General features: G+C 36.4%; 4 protein-coding genes across 6 annotated transcripts; 3 read left to right on the top strand and 1 right to left on the bottom strand.

Moving 5' to 3' along the window:
• Positions 1-92: 92 nt before the first annotated feature.
• On the bottom strand, positions 93-10,751 carry LOC143459666 (uncharacterized). 3 transcript variants are annotated; one of them, XM_076956892.1, is made up of 10 exons: positions 8,185-10,751; positions 7,931-8,017; positions 7,540-7,752; positions 7,211-7,328; positions 6,677-6,880; positions 6,274-6,415; positions 5,264-5,585; positions 3,507-3,600; positions 3,114-3,341; positions 93-2,793 (listed from the first exon to the last, which is right to left on the bottom strand). In XM_076956892.1, exons 2-10 carry the CDS (start codon positions 7,980-7,982, stop codon positions 1,692-1,694), a joined length of 2,475 nt encoding a protein of 824 aa, XP_076813007.1. In that variant the 5' UTR covers positions 7,983-8,017; positions 8,185-10,751; the 3' UTR covers positions 93-1,691. The 3 variants fall into 3 exon arrangements, with proteins under 3 accessions (XP_076813007.1, XP_076813008.1, XP_076813006.1); XM_076956893.1 differs by lacking the exon at positions 7,931-8,017 and having other exon boundaries at positions 8,185-10,748; XM_076956891.1 differs by lacking the exon at positions 8,185-10,751 and having other exon boundaries at positions 7,931-8,145.
• An 808-nt stretch (positions 10,752-11,559) lies between these two features.
• Positions 11,560-13,374, top strand: LOC143458829 (general transcription factor II-I repeat domain-containing protein 2-like). The gene has a single exon (XM_076955706.1). The coding sequence runs from the start codon at positions 11,560-11,562 to the stop codon at positions 13,372-13,374; it is 1,815 nt and encodes a 604-aa protein (XP_076811821.1).
• Positions 13,375-15,588: 2,214 nt separating this feature from the next.
• Positions 15,589-17,532, top strand: LOC143460606 (uncharacterized). Its single transcript, XM_076958189.1, has 4 exons — positions 15,589-15,740; positions 15,949-16,089; positions 17,047-17,154; positions 17,368-17,532. Exons 1-4 carry the CDS (start codon positions 15,692-15,694, stop codon positions 17,463-17,465), a joined length of 396 nt encoding a protein of 131 aa, XP_076814304.1. The 5' UTR covers positions 15,589-15,691; the 3' UTR covers positions 17,466-17,532.
• Positions 17,533-18,095: 563 nt separating this feature from the next.
• On the top strand, positions 18,096-21,240 carry LOC143459980 (uncharacterized). The gene is made up of 4 exons (XM_076957308.1): positions 18,096-18,350; positions 18,471-18,602; positions 20,454-20,564; positions 20,811-21,240. Exons 1-4 carry the CDS (start codon positions 18,305-18,307, stop codon positions 20,912-20,914), a joined length of 393 nt encoding a protein of 130 aa, XP_076813423.1. The 5' UTR covers positions 18,096-18,304; the 3' UTR covers positions 20,915-21,240.
• The last annotated feature ends 649 nt before the right edge of the window (positions 21,241-21,889 follow it).

Genomic DNA, 21,889 nt, shown 5'->3' with positions numbered 1-21,889 from the left:
GGAAACAGTATTTACGTTTTCCTTTACATGTCTTCCGACAAATATCACGATCTATTCTCTAAGCACAGCCACATAAAAATGAGCAAGAAAAGTATTTTTGACCAAATTGTTTAATCGCGCCAAAGCCAAAATTAAAGCAAAACCAAATAAATCATAGAAAGTACAAGCATTTCACCATAATCATACACAAAAAATCTCATTCAGTAATTCGTCTCTATGAAAAGTTCAACTTGCCTTTTATCGCTTAATTATTATCACATCGATCAGAACAAAGTGAAAAAGTGAACGTCGAGGTCAGTGTTAACAGCAGTATTATTTACTCTACTGATAATGTTAAAGTCAGTTAACTAAGACAGAAATGAGGGGGAAACATACTCGACTTTGAACTTACTTTAATCTACTTGCAGTTTTAACAAACATGAAGCCATTGTGCCAATACAAAACATTGAAAAATTTGTTCAAAAGATATTTGCGAAACAACGCGACATAACTTACAAAAGATCAACGTCATTCGACGTGCTGGGTAAATTGCAATGTCATGATAACATAATTATAATATTGGAAACAATATCACAATGACGAGGGATTAGGTAAATCGTATAAGAGCACCTTAAAAACTTGCAATGGCCAAACGGTCAGCATAAAACAGGTACATGAAAACCTGACTAGGGGAAAAGTAAATAAATTGGTAAAAATTATCAGACTGCGCATTGCACAATAAAACATCCTAAATACCGCGCTCAATCGAAATTAATCGCATAACTTTTTTCAACGCTTTTCAAATACAAGAATAGTTTTTAAAACAAAGTGATAGGCAAAACCTTCACTAAGTATCAATGCAATGGTTAAGCCAAACCGGTTTAAAACGATCAGCGCAAGCTATAACCAACTCCATAAAAAAGGCATATTGTGGCGTGGGTAATGAAGAGGTCACAAACGACATTATTTGCAAAAATGTTGAATTTCTAAAATATTACAGACAGCCAATAACGGAAATTGTAGTAGAAAAATACGGCTAAATATGCCCAAACACCTGGATTTGATCGCGAAAACAGCTCATAATACAACTATTGCACATGTAAATCAGAGTTAGGCAAAAATTGTTTCAGCAAATACTATAAATACACGCAAGAAATTATCAATCAATGCGGTTGGAATTCTAATTCGAGTGCAAATTCAACCATTTTTATCGCATAAATAATTATTTTCCAATTGATTGTTCATTATAAACGAAGTCATTCAAAGGGCATGAGAAAATGGCTCGACGCAAAATGGCTCAACGGGGATCAATGGCTTTCGCAGTTAAAGAAAGATTTCGAAAACACACACACGATGTAGAATCTTGATTTGAAATTAAGGCGTGAATGATGGAAGTCCAAATATTTGTTAGCCTGCTTGTCAATGATGGTTTGTTTTGATATTGACTTAACAATGACGAGAACAATATTGACATCACAAACGTGCCATTATGGCTTATTTAACCGGGCAGCGCTGAGAAACGAAATAATATAAGTCTTAAAGGTCTACCTGACATACAATGGAAGTGATAATGCGAGCCCATTGTACGTAAACAACGCGGCCACTGTTATCAGTGAAATGTAAAAAGCTTTTCCCGGGCGCGTCACGCAACGGTACAAACCGAATGCGTTAAACTCGTACCACAATGCATATCTTTCACCTTTGAACTTGGGCTATCTGTTCGAAGGTGCAGACGGGGAATTCCCTTTCTTTGACGATGCTGAACTAGGAGCACTTTTGCGAGCTTTGCTGCTGCCAAGATCGACGAAAGGCGAATTGACGGATCGTCCCGAATCGGATGATTCATTGAGACGATAAGCGGGTTCGCGATCATGCGAGGACAGTTGTAAGTCGGTCAGTGAGGTGTGGACATAGCTGGGATGAACGCTGGTCTCTGAAACGAACGGTTTCGTAAAGTTTGGATGAACTTTATTGCTCCCGTGAAGTGGAGAGGTAGATCTGGGAGTCCGTTTTACGACTACGGGAAAGTCGCATCCCGGACGAGGGTCGGTTGCGGCCGGACTCTCGTAACCGTCGTTACGGAATCCTTTGGAGCTCCGAGACCGTTCTTCTGATGGGTGACGATCGTCGGCAGCGTCCGACATCAACAATTCATCACGGAGTGAGGTCGCCGATCCCTGAGAAAGTGGACGGAACTGCCTCGTTAAAGAAGTTGTTATGTTCTTGCTGTGAAGTCGAGGCAGTTTTGGTAGTCTTATGGAATTTGTTTTGTCAACGAAGTCATCATTCTTGTTAATTTGCGACTGTCTCGGTAAAACGTTAATAGTGACGTCATGGTCAATTGGGGGTGGAGTGGGTGTGTGTGGGTGGGAAATGTCGTCCACTTCCTCGGTTGGGTTACTTACAGTTGAGGTTTCGCTTTTCTGATTCCAAAGTGACAATGGACTGCGGCTACTTCCAACATCCAGGGACACGAGAGATTTTGCAGTATTTGGCTTCTGCTGTGGCCAGATCAATGTCCGACTGTTTGCGGATTCATTCAGTTCAGATTCTGTGTCTTCGTCCCCATCAAAATCCGAGTTCATGTAGCTAATCTCATCCCCCACTTGTAGATAGCAGTGAGAGCCTAGGACGTCAACACGCTTGTCCACAACCGATGAAGGTCGAAGTTCTTCATCAAGATCACCAGATGGTTGCGATATCTTGCTTTCAACGTGAAAAATTTGCGGTTGGCTCGTACTTGAACTGGGCTCGGCGTCGGCTGAATTATTGTTGTTACTACTGGCCGAGCTGTCACTAGATGCCACCTTTTTTCTAGAGGAAATTAAGATGAATGACCAGCGTTACAAATTGTATGAGGTACCAGCTTAATAATGCTCTACAAAAAGGTGCACGAACTTTCATTTGACTTTAGCATAAACATTTGTTTGCCTGATACATTTTTGATAGTTAAGTAATGGCACCTAGGCAATTGTTGGAAAACCATGATAAATGTTGTGAGTTTTAACTTTTAAGAACGGTAATCTATAAGAATCAGGTAAGTTCGCTTATTCATTCTGTCACTTGAGATTGTGAAAAAGGCTTTCATGGAACTATTGTTATCGCCGTTTATTTAGTAGCAATCAAACCTTTACCTTTTCCTATTGTCGTTTGGTTGAGATGAGTTTACAGTTTTTTCCGATGCCACCAAATGAAGACCATCTTCAGTGGCATACAGCACAGGAACTCTAAAGGAGACTTCTCCTTGAGTTGAATTTCCATTCAAAGTTATCTTCTCACTGGTGATGTTGGACGAAATACTTGATGGCATTTTCCTGTGAGTGTTGGCCGCAATACTGCTGCTGCTACTCTGCTTCGGGGTTCTGTGATGAAAAACTGAATTTAACGAAATTGTTTGCTTGTAAGTGAAGAAGTGATGTTTAACTTGTCTCCACCTGACGTGAAATTGATGATGGTTTATGCTTTATAGCTGTAGTTCCTAGCAGCACTGCCACAGAAATAAATACATTAAAACAATATTTTTCGACCTTGCTTTATGCTGGGCGTTGTTTCTTCTTTGAATGTGACGTTGCCTTCGTTTTTGACGAATATTTCGCTGCGTTGCCACATTACTTGGTCCACCTACAACAAGCAACATCAATCAATTAAATAGATTTCATTCTAAAACTTCATTCTATGTTTTACTTTAAAAAAGTCTGTTTAATTTCAATATTCATTGAACCATTTTTTAATATAATCACATTGAAAAATATGATCTCAATCATAGCAAAAAACGTATAAGCAGGAAATTAATTTAAGAATCAAGAACTTGACCAGCTACAAATTTTTAACTTATGGTGACGTTCACATCATATTAAGAATAACTGACAACACGAAATAAATGAGTGCTGAAATGGATGAAGTAAATGAAAGCCTATAATTAACCACTTTGACTCGAACCAAAATTAAATGATACACTGACAATTACAATATATAACAAACACCACAATTAATTTTGCTTTAATATCACTGGTTTTAACCAAACCTATGCATACAATGAGAACACAGTTCCGTGATTTTTTTGTTAATTTAAGCAGGTTAGATCAAAAGGTGAATAGTAAACTTAACACTATTCCGTAGTTGGCAATAATGGTTAATCAATTACGAGGATGAAAGCATGATTGCATGGCTAACACAACATATTCATCATTACTTGTATCAGCATTGAAGCACTTCACCCTGGGCAAAACTACAAGTGCATTTTGAGTTGTGTTCAGATAACATGATTTTGAATGTATAAGCCTACTTGAAGTAGCAGTTTTAACGCACACACGCCCGAATTCTGGTCAGCACGTACATTTTCGATAAGTGGCTTAAGTTTGTTACAATGAAGATGTTTCGAGTAGGTGAAACAAGCCCACAAGAGCTGTTGCAACATCATGGTATTTGCTACCACAACATGGATTAACTATTTTGCCCTTTAATTAACTTTTATCCAATAAAGACCATGACATGGAAAATTTAATGGTGTTTTTTTTATATAGATGATACTTATTATTTATGCAATCTATGACAAAAGCTGCTAATTAATATTTTAATAATAGCATTCTCTCCATAGATCTGCTAATTTTATCAGATGCACAAAGAGTGACAATAGAAATAATTGAGGCAGAGAGTATTGTTGAGACTGAAAACATAAGCTTGTTTGAAACTCCTAAAGGATCTGGAAAAACATGGTCATGCCACAAAGATGAATAAAACAATGAAAATCTTGTCATACTAGACAAACGCGTGGAATTTCTTTAAGGTTTGGGTAAATTCTAACAAAGAAGTGATCAGTTGTACTTGTACACCTTCAATAAAGAATCTATGTGTGTGGTGAAGGCCACGAACTGCTTCTAGTTTTAAGAAGGTGGAGGATCTAATTCAGTCATTCCCACTTTTCAAAGTACACTACAAGAAATTCCCTGGAACATTGAATAATTACTTTTATGAGCACAATATTATGGAGTATATTCGTTTGTCGTCGATATAATGCTGGCAAATGAAAGATGAGGTGATCATTGACAAAACAATAGTTATTTGATAGTCTCTGTGCCAGAAGTAGTGTTTAGGGCATTCAACAATAAGTATTTCATCAAGCTAGAGTTACAATGAATCACGCAAACATCAATCAGTTTCACATTACTGACAAGACACTCAGAAGTTCCCTGGCTGAGAAGTGATCAACAACAGAGAAAATAAAACTATAAAGTACCTTCACGTTTTTCAGTAAGGTTAGCTAATGTACATATATACCACTTACTGTTTGCAGCTGAAATTGTTGTATTTCCGCACCTAGCCCACGTTTTCAGCCTTCTGACGTGCTCAGGGAATTGTACAAAAGTAACAATAGGAAAAGTAGCAGAAAATGCAAACATCATCCACGATATTACTGTCTGATAATAAAATTTTGAGCCATCCACGACAACGGTTTGATTTGCCACTGTAACTGGCTGATAAAAGCTTGATATTCCATATTGGGTGAGCACGTCGATCATGACATACGGGGCTTTGAACACGAGGTATAGCAAAACCAAGAATATCACGTATCTTCCAAGGCGAGCTTCATTTAAGACAACGGACTCCTGAAATTAACACATCATTATATAGCTAAGCATCACTAATAGCATAGGTTAATAAACATTTCTAAAACGGCAGCACACATGTGCACTGAGAAAGAAACAATCAACAAATCAACAACAAGGCAATCAACTGGACAATTAACTACAAAATACTTCCTTCATTGGTGGTGTCTATTCAATCAGGAAACATTAAAAATGTGACATTGGGTTACATGCTACAGAGTTCTGTTTTTACGTCTTATAATTAATTAAAACTTGGGATGGGACGATTCCAAAATTATCACCAATGCTGATACCATTAAAATATTGCAATTACAATACGATTCCAGTGCTAATTCCGATTTTTGACATTTAAAAAATAAGACTCTAATCATACTGAACATTAGGAGGGCGAAATGCATTCTTTTTGTATTGTTTTGCATCAACTAACGCAAAGAGAGGTATGCTATATAATTAATAAAATAAATGCACATTCTGGTCCTGAAAAAACCTTTCCCGTCTGTAATTGAGAAACCAACACACAGAGTTTAAGCGCAACTTCTGCATTTGTAAAAAAGAATTATTAACTGTGAATTGTTAACTATCCAATTAACTGTGCAATCACTACTGAAGGCATTCGCCAGAGCAATTAACATGATTACAATTAATATACAGTTTACAAATAACACAGACATTTGAACAAAAAACCAACCTGCAAACAGTATGTGGCATATTCAGGTGTATTTGAGCATTTTACTCTTTTTCTCTCATTTGCAGCCTTCACAGCAACAACTCGCATGAAAATAATGATGACAATGAATGGCAAAAGGTAGCAGAGAAGTAACAATGCCGTCCTGAGTACAAAAAAGTAATAATAAGTACAATAGTACTTACTATTGCCGTCCTGAGTACAATAGTAACAAAAAAGCAATAATAATGAATATACAATTGTGCATGTTATCTATAGCCTATGATACACAACTATATATGTTCCCAGACTTCTGGCAAACATCTGTCAGCTGAATTAGTGGTTCCCCATTCCCCAATAACAAAACACGACATGAAAATTGCAGAAATCTTCAATATAAATTATACAAGGCATATACTTAACATACGAAAATGCAAGCGACGTTCCTTCCACAAGACCACATAGACATCTTTCAACAAAGGCACGGCAGGTAATTCCAAGCATTTGATTTTGAAACAGCAAAGGAAGAGCAAATATGCAGGCATGAATCCACGTGTATAGAACAGCGTAGTTGGCATAGTGCACACTGGTGTGGGTGTGGTATTTATTCAAACGTGTCACAGCAAAGTACCTAGCAAGTAGAAATCAACTCTATTTAGACCAGATTCTTTAAGGGTAATATGCTGTCAAAGGAGAATGATAACTGATATGAAATGTGAGAAATATCACAAGAAAATAAAAATAACTTGAACTGCGTGGGTGGACTGCGGTAGGTATAAAACTCCTCAATATACCAGTTTGAGGTTAACATTCCGCATCATGTGACAACAAATAATGGACACTCCCTTGTACTTAAGGAGCCCCAGTTTACGGTTGAATGCTCCACAACAATTAACTCATCCAAGTTAAGCCACCATCACTCAGGGTAAGATGCGGGAGAAGTAAACGTAATTAAACTAACCTATCTATAGACATTGCAGTAATGGTGAGTAAAATTCCAACATTTTGCAACTGTACACTGCAGGCATTGACACCAGAAAGAAACTCTCCAAAAAGCCAGGACCTTTCCACAGAGAAACCTTTGAATTAAATCAACAGAACTGGCAGTAATAAAGAGGCATAATTTACTTTTATTACTCTGCTACTACAAAAATAGTTAAAAAATCCTGTAACTAACGTCTAGTTACATTCATACACTAGTTACTCAGTATTAGACTGGTATTAACTACATGGTAAACAAAACAACAACAACAAATTAAATTGTTTACATATTGTCTACTTGACACCCACCAGTAGCAAGTGACATGGTCAATGCACACTCGAGTAATCCATAAGATGCCATACTTAGGATGAAAGCATTGAGAGGATTGATTCGATTTTTGCTCGAAAGAGCAACTGACAATAGTAGAAGTGCATTGCCAGCAAGTGAGAGTAACAACAAAAGTATGAGGAAGGTGGTTCTTATAATGACAACAACATTAGAGGTTGAAACGGTCTCGGTAGCTGCAAGCAAAAAAAAACACATGAAAATATCAATGTGACTGCAGTTTAATGCCACAAGGAGGTGCCGAGAAATGGATAAAATAGTAATATATCAATATATCAACCAAGCAATAAACTTATAATATATCAACGTGCAGGTAGTAATATATATACACAATCAGTAAATTAAAAAACATACTTGTTCCCTCAGTTGGGGATATAAGAGTCACACCCACTGCATTGTCAGCCATTATAAAATTTTCAACGTCATATCAGCATGCAATGCCTAAACCAAATGGCCAAGCATATACAAATGCGAGTACTAACAATATTTGTATACACTTTATAAACCTAGCCAATTCATGCTAAAAGCAAACAGTGCCAAAGCATTAGAACAATGCACATACATGATAGAATACAATATGCATGTATGTAGTATATACACATGTTCACCTTGAGGTAAGTGCAACACTTGATACAAGTTCTAGTCGTTACTTGAACTGAGCCGAGGTTTTCCTTGTAATTTATTGAAGCACAATACATAGGTTCTCATGTCATCAGTTTAAAAAATGAGAAACGTGAGCAATATCACATGTTAAATGAAATATTGAGGGCTGTTTTTATTTCAACCACTATTGTGATTAAACTTGCATAAGAACTTTATACAGAAAGACTTACAAGATTTTTCTAAAGATTTAAAGATTCAAGATTTTCTCATTTCTTCACAAAAAAGATTATATATATAAAATTTATTTAGCTCTAAAACAAACTTCTTTTGATAGCAGTTTATTCTCTGCTTCATACCTTGCTAACTATTATTCCTTTATTCTCTACTATCCCCTGTAAGGGAAAATGAAGCACATGCTCGTACAAGGTTCACCACTGAGTACACCGAACTTTTCCTCTTTCCAGCCAGTTTATAACATGAACAAACAAGGTAAAAGTGGTGGTTTGAAGGCCAATTTAGACTAAGAAAACAAAAAGTTGAAACTCAAGTATGACAAAATTTGTCTCTCTGCGTACACGATTTCTATTTAAAAACTACCATACTTTCTAGTCGAGCTATTCCCAAACAAGGGACCAACAGGTGGAAAACTACAAAACGTGCACAAGCTAATTAGTAATCAGTCTGACAGCAAAGTGACAAGCGCTGCAAATTTCTCGGTTTGTTGTGATAAGATACGCCTTCTTAACATAACAACATGAGGTTTCGGTTCAAACTGTCTGATGTAGCATATTTGTCAGCCATAATTGAATAGGAAGCGTCTATTTGACTGGCTGCTGGTTACCAAATTTAAAAAAGCTATTTTGGTGAACGGCTAACCAGGTACACAATTGGTATTTTCTTACTTCGGTAAATGACGGTCGGAAAAGTAGACACTTATTTTGTTGGCCACCTTTTACTGAAGTAGGAAAATAAAAATATTTTAAACAGAAATTACACTAGTCAGTGAATTTAAATGTTTGTTAATTTTCAACTAAAAATGACAAATTTTTCTAAAATCCAGATCAATTTAAAACTAATCTTCTCCAATCCAAACTCTAACCTTACATGACTAAATTAAATCAAACATAAATTTGGACATATAAAAAGAAGTCAAACCATAGCAAGATTCGAAACTGATACTTCCAGCATATGAGCTCCCTTGTTAACCACAATGCTACCGCATTACTTTACATTACTTCAATGCTACCACATTATTTTCTTATTCTCGTCAAAAAGGAGTGTGATAAAACCATCAGCAAAAATCTGCCTGTAACCGTATTTTGATTCAGCAAATTCGGTAAACGGACACCGATGAAATAGTCACTTCAATCCAGATAAAACCTTACTTCTGCCTGGTGCAGTTATTTGTAGCCATATATTATGATAGCATAATGTTACAAGCTTACAAACTACTAGACTATAGGCCTATTTTAAATCCCATTCCATTTTTTTCATAATTTTCTAATTTGACAATGGAAGAACAAATAAATCCTGTAGTGCATTTCGTTATACAGATATAACTTTTAAAACAAATATATAAAATTTATATTGGGATTAAATACAAAAGTTAAATAGCATTTATAATTATCTACATTTTAATTCATTCTTTATGGATTTATTGGTTTAAACTTCATCCATACAGCTATACCTTTTCTACAGTGTTGTTTTTATTACAATGCAACAAGCATGAAAAACTTTTACCTTAGCATTTCCTCATTTTTTGAAAACAAAGAGACTGTTTAAGACATCAATATTAGTTATGCCAGTGTGCGGCTAGGCGCAGGCATTATGGAGTTTTTCAGTGCAGGACGACTCAGTATCAGTTTGAGTGCAGAAGGGCTAAAATTGGGTACACTATCTGACTATAAGGTGCTTTTTGCAGGAATTCTCACTTCTGCAAAACCTGTGGCCGGGGTGGTAGTTCTATACTGGTAGGCCTAATAGGCCACCTAACCCTGCTACCCATATTGTGACGTCATTTAGTTGTGTACTTTTACACTAACCTGCTGGAAACGATTACTTTTCTGTGTTTTCTTATTGTATTAATAAAATACCAACATCTTTCCAAATGTTAATGATTGGTTCATGTTCATGCTACCGTACAGCCATAAAAGTCATAAGCCGAGTAGGCTAGTGCTAGGCTAGTACGTATTGACAACCTAGGCTAAGTTAAAGTTTTTCGATGCCGTTGGTTCGGTATACAGATATAGATATAGGCCTACCCGGTTGACCGGGTACGGTACTGTGTGACACAAAATTTGAACGCCTGATGATTTCAACAAATCAGCGATAGCCTATAGATAGGACTAGCAAATCCAAGTTTTCTTTATTAACTCTAAAACCTAGGCTATGATTTTGGTTAAAATAATGCTTGTACTAAGGCCATATATATAAACAAAAATAATGTAACCAACATTAATGCTAACTGCGAAGCCTAGGCCTATAATATCCAACAAAAGCGGCGTCTCTCGTACTTTTGCACTCCGACTTGTAGAACTAAATGGGGTCATGAGGTAATAGAAAATAACTTATGACGTAATAATTTCTCAATATTCGATTGTGATATGGGAGTTCAAAAGTAAATGAGACCCCAAAAGCGGAGCAAAACACACAAAAACAAACCCACAACTAGGCCTATATGCTCAAAACGAGAGTAGAGTAATTTGCAAGAAATTTAACGATTCGGTAAACGCTTTTTACCATAAAGCAAACAGATTGGGGTTGCTAAGGAAGCGGAATATGGAAGGAAAGTTTAGCCAATCACGCATGGGCTATTTATTACGCGAATGCAAATATTTAAAGTAAATAAATTGTACTGCAATAAAAACACGTTAAGAACCATTACAGGCATTTTGCTTACGGTGTTTCATGCAAGTACTGATTTCTGTAGAGTTTCTTTGACTTGTTGGTGATTAAGTTTTTGTTTCTTAATTTAATGTTAATTGTGTTGTTTACGGCAAATTATATTTCCTAAATATGATTTGCTAATCTGTGATACTCTAGGTCAGGGTGGTCCAAACCCTGGCACGCGGGCCGCATGCGGCCCGCGTGAAGCTTTTGTGCGGCCCGCGAACACTTTGTGGATGCCGGAATTATCAGTGCTAAATCCAAGGTTTAAAAATACACCTACGCTTTATAAATACATTACATTCGCCACAACCCTAAATAAGTCGTGCATAATCGGGTCAATAGGTAACTATGAGGGAACAATGTCGGTTTGTGACGACACAAACGTGCGTTGATATTTTGCTTTTGTTGCTAGCGCAGAGTACACTCTCGAATTTGGTTGTAAATTAGCTGCAACTCGTTTATTTAGTCAAGGGGAAAAGTTTACTAAAAGCATGAGTGTCAAAAGAAAAGTGTCAGAGGAAAACAGAGAGTTCAATTCTACTTGGGAGGAAAGGTATTTTTTTGCCAATAGCAATGGTAAACCACAGTGTCTGGTTTGCTTGCAAGTTATTTCAGTGCCTAAAGAGTTTAATTTAAAGCGACATTACAGCACCATGCATGAGAAAAAATATGGCCAATACCATGGAACTTCTAGGGAAGCAATTTTGAAAGAGTTAAAGGGCAATTATTCCAAGCAAAAAAAAATGATTATTGGTTTTTCCAAACCCGATTCAACTGCAGACCTTAAAGCTTCATACGAAGTTGCTCTAACGCTCGCAAAACATGGAAAAGCTTTTCGAGACGGGGAGATTGTAAAAGAGTGTGCGATTAAGATGGCCCTTTCCTTTGGAGATAAAAAAATAGCCAAAAAATTTGAAAACGTTTCTTTATCTCATCAAACCGTTGCAAGAAGAGTGGCAGAATTGAGCGAAAACGTGACTGTGCAATTGAAAGACGTTGTTCAACAATGCAAGTACTTCTCTTTAGCCTTGGATGAAAGTACTGACATCAGTGACGTTTCCCAGCTTTTGGTTTTCATTCGCACTATTGATAAAAACTTTACTGTATTTGAAGAACTACTCAAGATATCTCCACTTCGTGGAACTACAAAAGGTATCGACATATATAACAGCCTTGCGTCTGTCGTTGATGCTTATGGAGGATTTGAGAAGTGTGCATGTGTTGTAACAGATGGTGCCAGGGCAATGACAGGACGAAAGAGAGGACTAGTTGGCATTCTAAAAGATCATGGAGTGAACTGCCCAACATTGCATTGTATCATTCACCAAGAAGCACTATGTGCCAAAGTTTTGCAGATGAGTGATGTTATGCTTAGTGTGACGAATATAGTCAACATCATCAAAGGGGGAAACAGAGCCCAGAGACATAGAAAATTCATCCAGTTCTTAAAAGATGTGGGTGCAGAATATGAAGATGTTCCACTATTCTCAAAAATTCGATGGTTAAGTGCAGGCAAAACATTGAAACATTTCTTTTCTTTGCGAAAAGAAATACTAAATTTTCTCCAGAATGAGATAGAAGGGACGACCGAGACATACCAGATTCAGTTGAGTGATGACAAGTTCATTGGTTCGTTGGCGTTCTTGACAGACATTAGTAATCACTTCAATATCCTAAACATGAAACTGCAAGGTAAGAAACAAAATATTTCTCAATTGGTTGGACACATTGAAGGTTTTCGCAAGAAACTTGTGCTATTTAAGGCTTCTTTGCAAAGGAATGATGCTACCCACTTTCCTGCATGCAGTGAAGTACTTGGTGAAAGAAAAAGTATCGATTTTTCTGCATTTTCTAACAAAATTGGTGACATCATCGATGAGTTTAACGACAGATTCGCTGACTTTGATTTGCTGAAAGCACAAATGGAGCTTTTCAACAATCCAATGGAAATAGTTATAGAATCCCAACCATCTTACGTTCAGCAAGAACTATGTGAATTGCAGTCAGACCCTTTTCTTCTTTCACGTAAGAATGAGCGTTACGACGCCTTTTGGAGGCTTTTAAGCAACGAACAGTTTCCACGATTAAACGACTTCGCACTGAAGATATGCTCCATGTTTGGTAGCACATACATATGTGAAAGCACTTTCTCCATTATGAAGCGATTAAAAAGCGACACACGGAACAGAATGGCTGATGAAACCCTGGATGCCTGCTTACGTCTGTCGACCACTGAATTTAAAGCAGAGATCGACACCATAGGCAAAAGCAAAAACGCAGAGTCGCAAGCAGAGATTAAAAAGTGAGTTAGGCGTGCAGCAAAACATTAGGTCGATCAGAACAGCAAACTCAGTCCTTTCCTTTCATTCATTTCATTTCATTCATACAACTGTATTTTGTAAGCGACAAGATTTGTTAATGTTCATAGCCTGCGAACAGTAGTTAACAACGTTTCTACTTTCAGCAACGCGTTATCATTTCTCACTATGCGGCCCGTGAAGTTTTTCTCAGACCCTAATGTGGCCCTTCATGTTCGCAGTCTTGGACCACCCTGCTCTAGGTCTCTAGGACTAGGTAAACCAAACCAAGGTATACGTTTTGGAACAACTTTAAATGATGTTATTTATTTCACATTAGTTGCAGCCAAGATTTTATGTGATATTTCAATTCAAATTTGCTCAATCCGGTGAACCTTAACTCCTTGACCAATTTTACGAAAAATAAGAAGATTCGTTCTGTTGTGACTGAAATTCGAAAAAAAAATGATTAAGTGATCAGCAAATTGCTCGCGGTGCCTCAGACTACAGCTTGTTGGCGCAAAAAAAGTATTGTCAAAGCTTTTAATAAATAATTCATAAGAATGCGAAATGTTACCAAATGCGTTACTTTATATTATTGAGGACACCATTAAATCGCTTTTAAAAATCACATTTTCAAGCAATTACAATTGGAGAAAATTAAATTTTAGCCTAGTACCAAGCAAATAAATTGCAAAGCCTTCATTTAAGGCGAACAAGAATATTTATTTGACTCAAACACAAAATTTACGAACAAAACCAAAAGAAAAAAGAAGCCAACTAAGATCTTTATAGAAATGTCTTTCGTACTTATTTCTGCAAAACTCAAATTATAGTGCAAAATTTAATTATTACTATCAGTTTAGCAGCAAAACTCCTAATTGTTTTTGAGATGTCTTTTTTCAATTTTGAACAAGCCAGCTGCGGGTTTATGCTTAATCGAAAAAAGGGTTTGACCGCAGTTTTATGCCGGCGATATTGAAGGCTACCAAATCATTTTCAACTTTGGGGCCATCATGAAGGTCATTCGAACGCAGTATCGTTTATTGTAAGATTACATAATCGCATTCTTACGTGGCTTGGTAGCCTATACCCGTTGAAAATGCTACCTAAGGGGGTGCTATTTTGACACAATCAATGAAAGAAGACAGAAGAATTTATTGCTGTAAATAATGTTTACCGCATACATTGATAAGCTGCCGTTTTCTCCCCAGTGATTTAAGTGAGTCAACCCATTAGCCTCTAAAAGACTTCACTCAGCAGAGGTGAATCGATTCCGTCTTTTTCATTGCCATAACTGTCAGTCAAAAAGGCATTTAAAAGCAAACGTTGCAAGTTAACCTAACTAAAGTGTAGCGGTCAGCGATGGTCAGTAGGCTAATGAAGTAGTTTTAGACCTCATAAACTTCGGCTATAAATACTCTGAATATCTTAGTTGTAATTTATGGGTAAGCTACCTTTACGTGAGTAGGTTTAAGTTTTATTGTTAGCCAATGCATGAAGCGTAGCTAATATTGTAGTTACAGTATCTTCTTAAATAAAAAGTAGCATTCATGTTTTAATTGCGAGATGATTTGCGTAAACAACCATTTTGGACGCTTTAAAAGGCCCTTTCAGTTTTCAAAACTTTGTAGAGGGATCGAGATGACAATCGTAGCATTTAGGGAAAAGATTTGCTTTAAGGAGTAATTGGGATGCAGGTTTTTGTTGTCATACCAATAACTTGCATACCTTTACTCTGTTACACGACTACAACTAACAGAATATTAATGATCACTACTCACTCAAGCCTTTTCACTACCCAAGTCTTTTATACTCCCCACTTCATAGTTTATTATAAGTTAGTTTTAAACGGCAGTAGCCTACTTGTCTTTGTGTTGAAGTAGATATTTTCCATAGCAATTTCAATACTTTTACTCCAGTAACTTAGGTAGTTACTTTCATCACCATCAGTAGGAACAGACTACAGCATAAGTTTACAGACGCAGTAGCAACCTGAGTCACACAAAGCTACGAGTGGGCATTATAGACTACTGTATAATAAACTATCAACCTCGAAGCAAAGAATCCTTTACAAAAACCAATAGGCTACGCCTCCAAAACCAGAATGCTGTATTTTCCTGAGATTCGATTATTGCGTGTTTATAACGTTTACACCAGAAAGCCTACTATTGCCCCTCATAATTTGTTGCTTCATTTCTGCTTTTTTATGTTTAGAGGCGAAATTTTGCCGATGCTAACTGCGTTTAGCCTACACTAGCTCTATTTTCGATTTGAAATTATCAATCACATCCATGACAAGCTGTTCAAGTCTTACTTTTGAAAGATGAGGATTTTTGCTCTACTTCTTTTACTTCAAACACTATCACATGAGGGTAGGCTATAACTTGTCTAATCGTAGGACTGGAATGGTGTCACTTATTTTCAGCTTTGAGGTCCAGTAGCATGTTTTGGCGTTAAAGCCTGTATTTTATGTTAAAAATATTTGTGTTCGTTTCGCTCCTATAAAGCGGGTTTGTGGAAATATGCTTCTGCTTTCATTGACATCTTTTGCATTACTTTCTTGATTAATTATTTTTACAGTTTTCACCTTAAAGTGTTATAAATGCGAAGCAATGACCACATATCCCAATCAGGCCTGTTTAGGTCCAACCGTGCACAGCCCGATGGAAACGTGTCCAGAAGGTCAAGTTTGTGGAGTGAAAGCACACATAAATTCGTTTGGTAAGATGATAGCTTGAATTACTGTGATATATTATACGCACACCGTCGTATAACTTATAGTGCTTTTCAGTCTTTTGTAATACATTTCGAACGTGTTAGATTCACGGAAATGTTATATGCAATACCGAATATCGTTCCGGAAAAATAGCGGTCAAATCCGAATAGTTTAATCTCAAAAGTGCAATAGAAAATTTTTTTATTGAGCAATGGATACAACTTAAACATTACAAGTACATAAAAGTGAAATCAAACGACATGATCTTTTCATCTGCGCCACGTTTATCATCCACATTCCATACAGAATTTTTTCCTGTGCTGCGTACGCAATAGTGTTAGGTTCTCGCAGGTTGAAAAGCACTGGTACAGGTTGCTAAGTCCCGGGTTTTGACTGCAGAGAACGTGTTGTGTGAAAGATGCTACTAGAAAACCTTTAGGTTTTTAGTTATGTCCGTATAGTGGAAGTCTTTGTGTAACTTATAGTTATTTGAAATCTGTAATAAATAGCTTATATCAAGGCCTATATCGCTTTCATGTCAGAGCCACGTATCCACTTACGCTGTTGAAGGCTCATGACGTAGTAATGTGCTTTGCTTCTAATTTTGGCCTTCATCGGATTCCAGACACAACAATGCGCGAAACGTGGACCCGGCCAGTCGATAGATTTTTTTCGAATCCGGTTGAAACGGCCATATAGGTTGAAGTGCACCTGTGCAATGCGAGTCACTGGCTGACAAATCCCATGATTGCCCCACGTACACACTCGTATATGAGGAAGTGAAGTTATTTATTTCAGTTATCAATTGCACATACGCACACGCAGTAGTCAACATCGGAACTGACTTACAACATAAGGCAAAAGTTACTGGTCTCCGTTGCATTACAATGATAAAGCTTTTAAAGATAAAAAATTCTCCTGCGATTTTTGATATTACTGCAAAAATATGTTCACAAATTAAGGACATCATCAAAGCAGGCATGTGGTAAGAAGCTGCATGGATCGAATCAACCAGACAGGTTGCACGGGCGGACATCCTCTAAGGACGTGCATCATTCAGTGCAACACGGGTAAGCTGGTGAGCTGTAGAATTAGAATATCGTCTTTAAATGCACTATCGTGAGAAAATTGACTCTTTCCAAAAACTCTGTAACCCGAAAACCATCATAAGTTTTACAACTGTAATAAACGGACTTTTATTGGAAAAAAGAGAACTGCCACCTGATGGATACTTTAAAAGCTGATTGCGTAATCTGTCTTACTTTTTCTTTTTACTTTTGTAGACGGATGCAACACAGGCAGTGGCTCAAGTAAAATTAGAGACTCCTTAACTTTAATAAACCTACTTCTTTTTGTGTTTCCTTTTTTATATGCATTTTGAAACTGTAGTAAAAGATATGCATGCAGCTTGAATTCGCCACTGGCAAGGAATGTTCAAAAATAAAACCTCGTTGACAGACAGCCTTTTTCAAAGATTTATTAGGCTATGAGTAGTTTATTTTAATTTTAATTGGACTGCATTCAAAAACAGAAAATGACCTTAAATTAGATTGAAAAACTCAAAGCCCTTGACGGTAAGATCAAACAATTCACAACATTTAAATTCTGACTGCAAATTAAAGATAAAAATGCCCTTCAGTGCGAGAAATAATTTTCTGGAAAATTTTATGAGTAACCTTAAAACCGAGCCGTTTATCCTGGGTTGATTAGGTCAACTGCTGAAAGACAAACGGACGCGGGCTTTCAAAGGCAGTACCTAAAACATGCAAAGTTCACGAATGTTATAGATTGTATACCTAGCAGTAGGGTGGAACCATACCAAATGCATTGACCTTATCGAAGAGCTATTGCCTTTATTAGCCAACTATAATGCCACCAGCCACAGACAGAAACGTTCCAATTGGCCAGAGTTTTGCCATGAGAGTACCCTTTAAAAATAATTCTTGACGTAACTATTGCTTCCGTAAGTTTCCGCTTGTGTGCTGGTCTCATATGTGAAAGCGCTTAAGCATGGAAGAACTGAATACTCTGAGTAGTGATTTTTTTGTTTGATGCATTCCAGGCTGCGGCAAAGGTTATGCGGAACTTTTAAACAAAAATTATCGGGGCAAGAAGTCGGTCAGAAAACAGAAACAGCTCTTTTAAGATCAGTTGGTCAAGCCAAGTTAGTCCAGTTGCAAACGTAAAAGCGATTAATTTCCAGAAACTGTTGCAAAAATAATGAAGCAGTTTTACGTCACGCTCATCTTCTTGGCTATTATGAAAGGTACGCGATATAGCATTAATATTTTCCGGTACAGTATAATTTTTCAGGAAACAACCAATGTAATACTGAGTTAAAACGTACATAACAGTTGTAATTGTTTAAAAAAATTCATGTACGTAGATGTCGAGGCACTGCATTGTTACGACTCCAATTACTGTGCAAGCACTGACTGCGAAAAAACCAACGTCGTGGTCAAGAATTGCTCGAATATAAACGAACTGTGCACGACAATAAATGTTACCGACACCGAAGGTGAGTGATTTTTAAAAGTTTTTTTGTGACAGACGCGTAGGTCATTAGCCTTAGCAAGCGCGGGGCCCAATGCAAGAACTAATGGTGGGGCCCCTTGCCGTTTTCAAATAATTTAATGTGGTAATAATAATGATAATAATAATAATAATAACATAACTAAATATCAACTTTTTGCAAATCGGTTCCCATCAAAACTTTACTTCTTGATATACTTCACCAAAACATTCCCTTTCGGGTGTAAGTTGAGAAAAAAAGCTATGAGATTTGCTCAAAATAAAAGCTAAATTGTTAGTTTTGTTTTGGTGCTAAGCAGCGCGGGACTCCGACAAGCGCTGGGATCAAAGCAATCACATCGCCCGCTTTGGCCTAAAGCCGGCCCTGCAAAGGCGACTTTGTTTCGTACCTATTTTCGTAACATAATGGCAATAGGCACCAAATGGGTTATATCAAACCTTATTATAACTTCGCAAATGAAACACTTTCTTATGAATCTTGAGATGTGAGTCAGGAGTTTAGGAAGCCCCCTTTTAAATTTTTAGTGACTAGTTAGCGGTCAACGAGGTCATTTGTATTGCAATCAAACGATGAGATGACGCGTGTTTATAGTGAAAGTTGGAGCAGAGAATTTTTGCTGAAATCAGTAGGGAATACTCTGATGGATTTAAAAAGAAACTGCATCCTTGACTGTAACTACAACTACACTACACTTAAATTTAACTTTATTTTACTTCTTTTTTATATTATATGGCTATCAACTTAATTGCAATTACTGGATACTATTATGTTGTAATCGTTTGTTTTCTTGTATTTCATTGCTTGCCTATTCCGAAACTGAAGATGCCCCTATAAAGACGAAACATACATTTTCCTTTAAACACTGTCTGACAAAAAATTCAAAAAAAAACTTTGCTGAATTTTATAACTACTCCTGTAACTGTATACATTAATTTTCCCAATTATTTGATTTGACAATTTGTCACATTTATATAGAAAGCATAGTAGCGACTGGATGATGCTAATTCAAAATACACTGTACATACAAGCTATGTAATACATGTGGAAGCTGCTTTGAACATACTTGAGGGTCGACGCAGTTTCAATTATTGCCAAAAGGAGTCAACAAATCGGTCTAAATTGTTTGAAGCCTCAATAGTTATTCATGGATATTATACAATTAACTCATTGCTTTATTTCTTTTTACGTTTTAATCTTAATTAAAGAGTATATGAACAGTTGAATATATCATAATGTATGTAATTAGAGTATATTTAAAGTGCCGATAGCTTTATGCAATGTCATCGTTGGTATTATCTCAAAAGTGTCAGTGCCAGTTAACGTCTACCTATATTGAAACTTGCAAGTTGGGATCACGGACACCATAAAACCCAAAAAGAAAAATATTAGTTTGCCTTCAATCATATTATACGTAGGATGTCTAATTAGGTTACATACATATAAGCAAACGTCAAACGATAACGTAAAATCCATAACGTTGCCTGTTATAAGGTCTGTTTTCAATCTAGATTAAGATACTTCCGTCAAGAAATACATAAACGCAAAATTTGCAACCATGCGTCCATGCGCAGAATGTCCAAGTCTATTAAAATTAAACTGTCCGTAAAAGTTACACTAAACAGCAATTATAGTAAATATTATAATTGTAACCTATAAGAAAGAAGTTTTTTTGAGGACTGGGATTTGTCAAACTTTAAACATTAAACGAATTTGTACTTATAGCCTACGTGTTTGTAACTTTGTCATGTTGATTTGCCATACACAGTATGTTGACATTTTATTACAAATTATAAATTGTAAAGAGATTTAGAATTAAGTACACACATTTTTTAATAGAGAAAAATGAGCCCTTGATCGTGAGAAAAGTACGCGGTTGCTTTTCCCCGGGTAAAGATGGCTGTACCACCAAAACCTCATCAATTATATGCTTTACGCAATGCGACACTGGTAAGTGTACAGTATGCAAATAAACTTAAGTGTTAGTGTATAAGTTTATACAAGCGTATACTTTTATACTAGCATACTGTATAAAAATATACGAATACGATATGGTGAAAAAGCAGGTTTTGTTGTAATTGTTAATTGTTTTGTTGGTTTACGTAATATGTGTCATTGAATAAAAGTAGTTTTACAGGAGATTTTATATAATTTCGTGAACTTTTGATTATTATAAGTCTTAATTTTGTTTTCTAGATCTTTGCAATATCGATGATCCCGGATCAGCCAGGGCTTTAAAAGAAAGCTTTTTGATACTTTTCATATCAGCAGTCACAACAATTTTAAGTTTACACTTTTAAGCTAATATCAGCGCATGCCTGTTAGCCTATACCTCGGCTGTGCTTCTCATATTTGAAACTTTGGCTACTACGAGTAGATCAAATTCTTTAAAACACTTTTGCAAAATAAAACGTTGGAAAGCAACTATAAATACTGCACCCTATGCAGTTAAACCCGATGGTTTGAGCTCCCATAAAGATCTAATTTCTCAGTAGATAAAAGCGTTGGTATTGTAACTATAGCATAGGCTTATTCCAAAATATATGATTATGAAAAAAAACTTCTTATTTTGAATTGGTCGTTGTGAACATGTTGAAATTGATTTAATAAATAAATCACTATTTTCTTTTCTCTTAGTTATAGACTTGTTGTTTGTTTATTTTTGCATAGGCTATGTCTGACGTCATGCTTACTCATACGAGTAAAATTGTTTTGGCTGTTTCACTTCAAGTTGCGAGTTGTACGCCAACGGGATAGGTCTATGTGCTATATTTAGTTTTATAAAAAATTGTGTGCATGAGCCTCCTGGTAACCTAAGTTACTTCAATGGCACTATACTTTGCTATTTACAACATTAAATCAGCAAGCAAGCAAAATTAAAGACAAATATGGTGGTAGTATCTATAGGTCTAGTAGGCTACTGTATTTTTTAGTTGGAAGATTTCTTCTAAGTTTAATTTGGTTATTTCAAAAGAGAACAAGCAAATAAAAAAAAATCGCGTTCAAACTGGGCCCAAAAGGAATGTTAGATGATGATGACTTCACCTGACTCCTTATAAAGTTGCATGTTCCTCTCGGGAAGTAGGCTACAACTGGGTTTACCTCTTAAGGACGCATCTTTGCCGAGGAATAATAACTGATAAAACTTTATTTGCAAACTGATAAACGTAACGTAAAGTAAGGTACTGAACAAAGCTGAAAATGCAAGGGTACATATATAGGAAAGTAATCAACAAAGGAATGTAAATTAAGCAAAACGCAAACTTAAAGTAAAA

This window comes from Clavelina lepadiformis, chromosome 5, assembly GCF_947623445.1.
Source record: "Clavelina lepadiformis chromosome 5, kaClaLepa1.1, whole genome shotgun sequence".
Taxonomy (NCBI): Eukaryota; Metazoa; Chordata; class Ascidiacea; order Aplousobranchia; family Clavelinidae; genus Clavelina; species Clavelina lepadiformis.
The sequence above is the reverse complement of the archived record's forward strand: the minus strand, read 5'-3'. Positions and strand labels throughout refer to the sequence as shown.

Excerpts from the sequence above, each read along its gene's own strand:
- LOC143459666 (XM_076956892.1), bottom strand. The coding sequence starts at position 7,982 with ATGGCTGACAATGCAGTGGGTGTGACTCTTATATCCCCAACTGAGGGA. Across the intron at positions 6,881-7,210 it reads ACTGCAATGTCTATAGATAG|GTACTTTGCTGTGACACGTT; the intron begins GTTAGTTTAATT and ends TCTACTTGCTAG. Across the intron at positions 6,416-6,676 it reads GGAACGTCGCTTGCATTTTC|GACGGCATTGTTACTTCTCT; the intron begins GTATGTTAAGTA and ends TTTTGTACTCAG.
- LOC143458829 (XM_076955706.1), top strand. The coding sequence starts at position 11,560 with ATGAGTGTCAAAAGAAAAGTGTCAGAGGAAAACAGAGAGTTCAATTCT.
- LOC143460606 (XM_076958189.1), top strand. The coding sequence starts at position 15,692 with ATGAGGATTTTTGCTCTACTTCTTTTACTTCAAACACTATCACATGAG. Across the intron at positions 15,741-15,948 it reads TCAAACACTATCACATGAGG|TTTTCACCTTAAAGTGTTAT; the intron begins GTAGGCTATAAC and ends TTATTTTTACAG. Across the intron at positions 17,155-17,367 it reads CATCATTCAGTGCAACACGG|ACGGATGCAACACAGGCAGT; the intron begins GTAAGCTGGTGA and ends TTACTTTTGTAG.
- LOC143459980 (XM_076957308.1), top strand. The coding sequence starts at position 18,305 with ATGAAGCAGTTTTACGTCACGCTCATCTTCTTGGCTATTATGAAAG. Across the intron at positions 18,603-20,453 it reads AAATGTTACCGACACCGAAG|AGAAAAATGAGCCCTTGATC; the intron begins GTGAGTGATTTT and ends ATTTTTTAATAG. Across the intron at positions 20,565-20,810 it reads CTTTACGCAATGCGACACTG|ATCTTTGCAATATCGATGAT; the intron begins GTAAGTGTACAG and ends TTTGTTTTCTAG.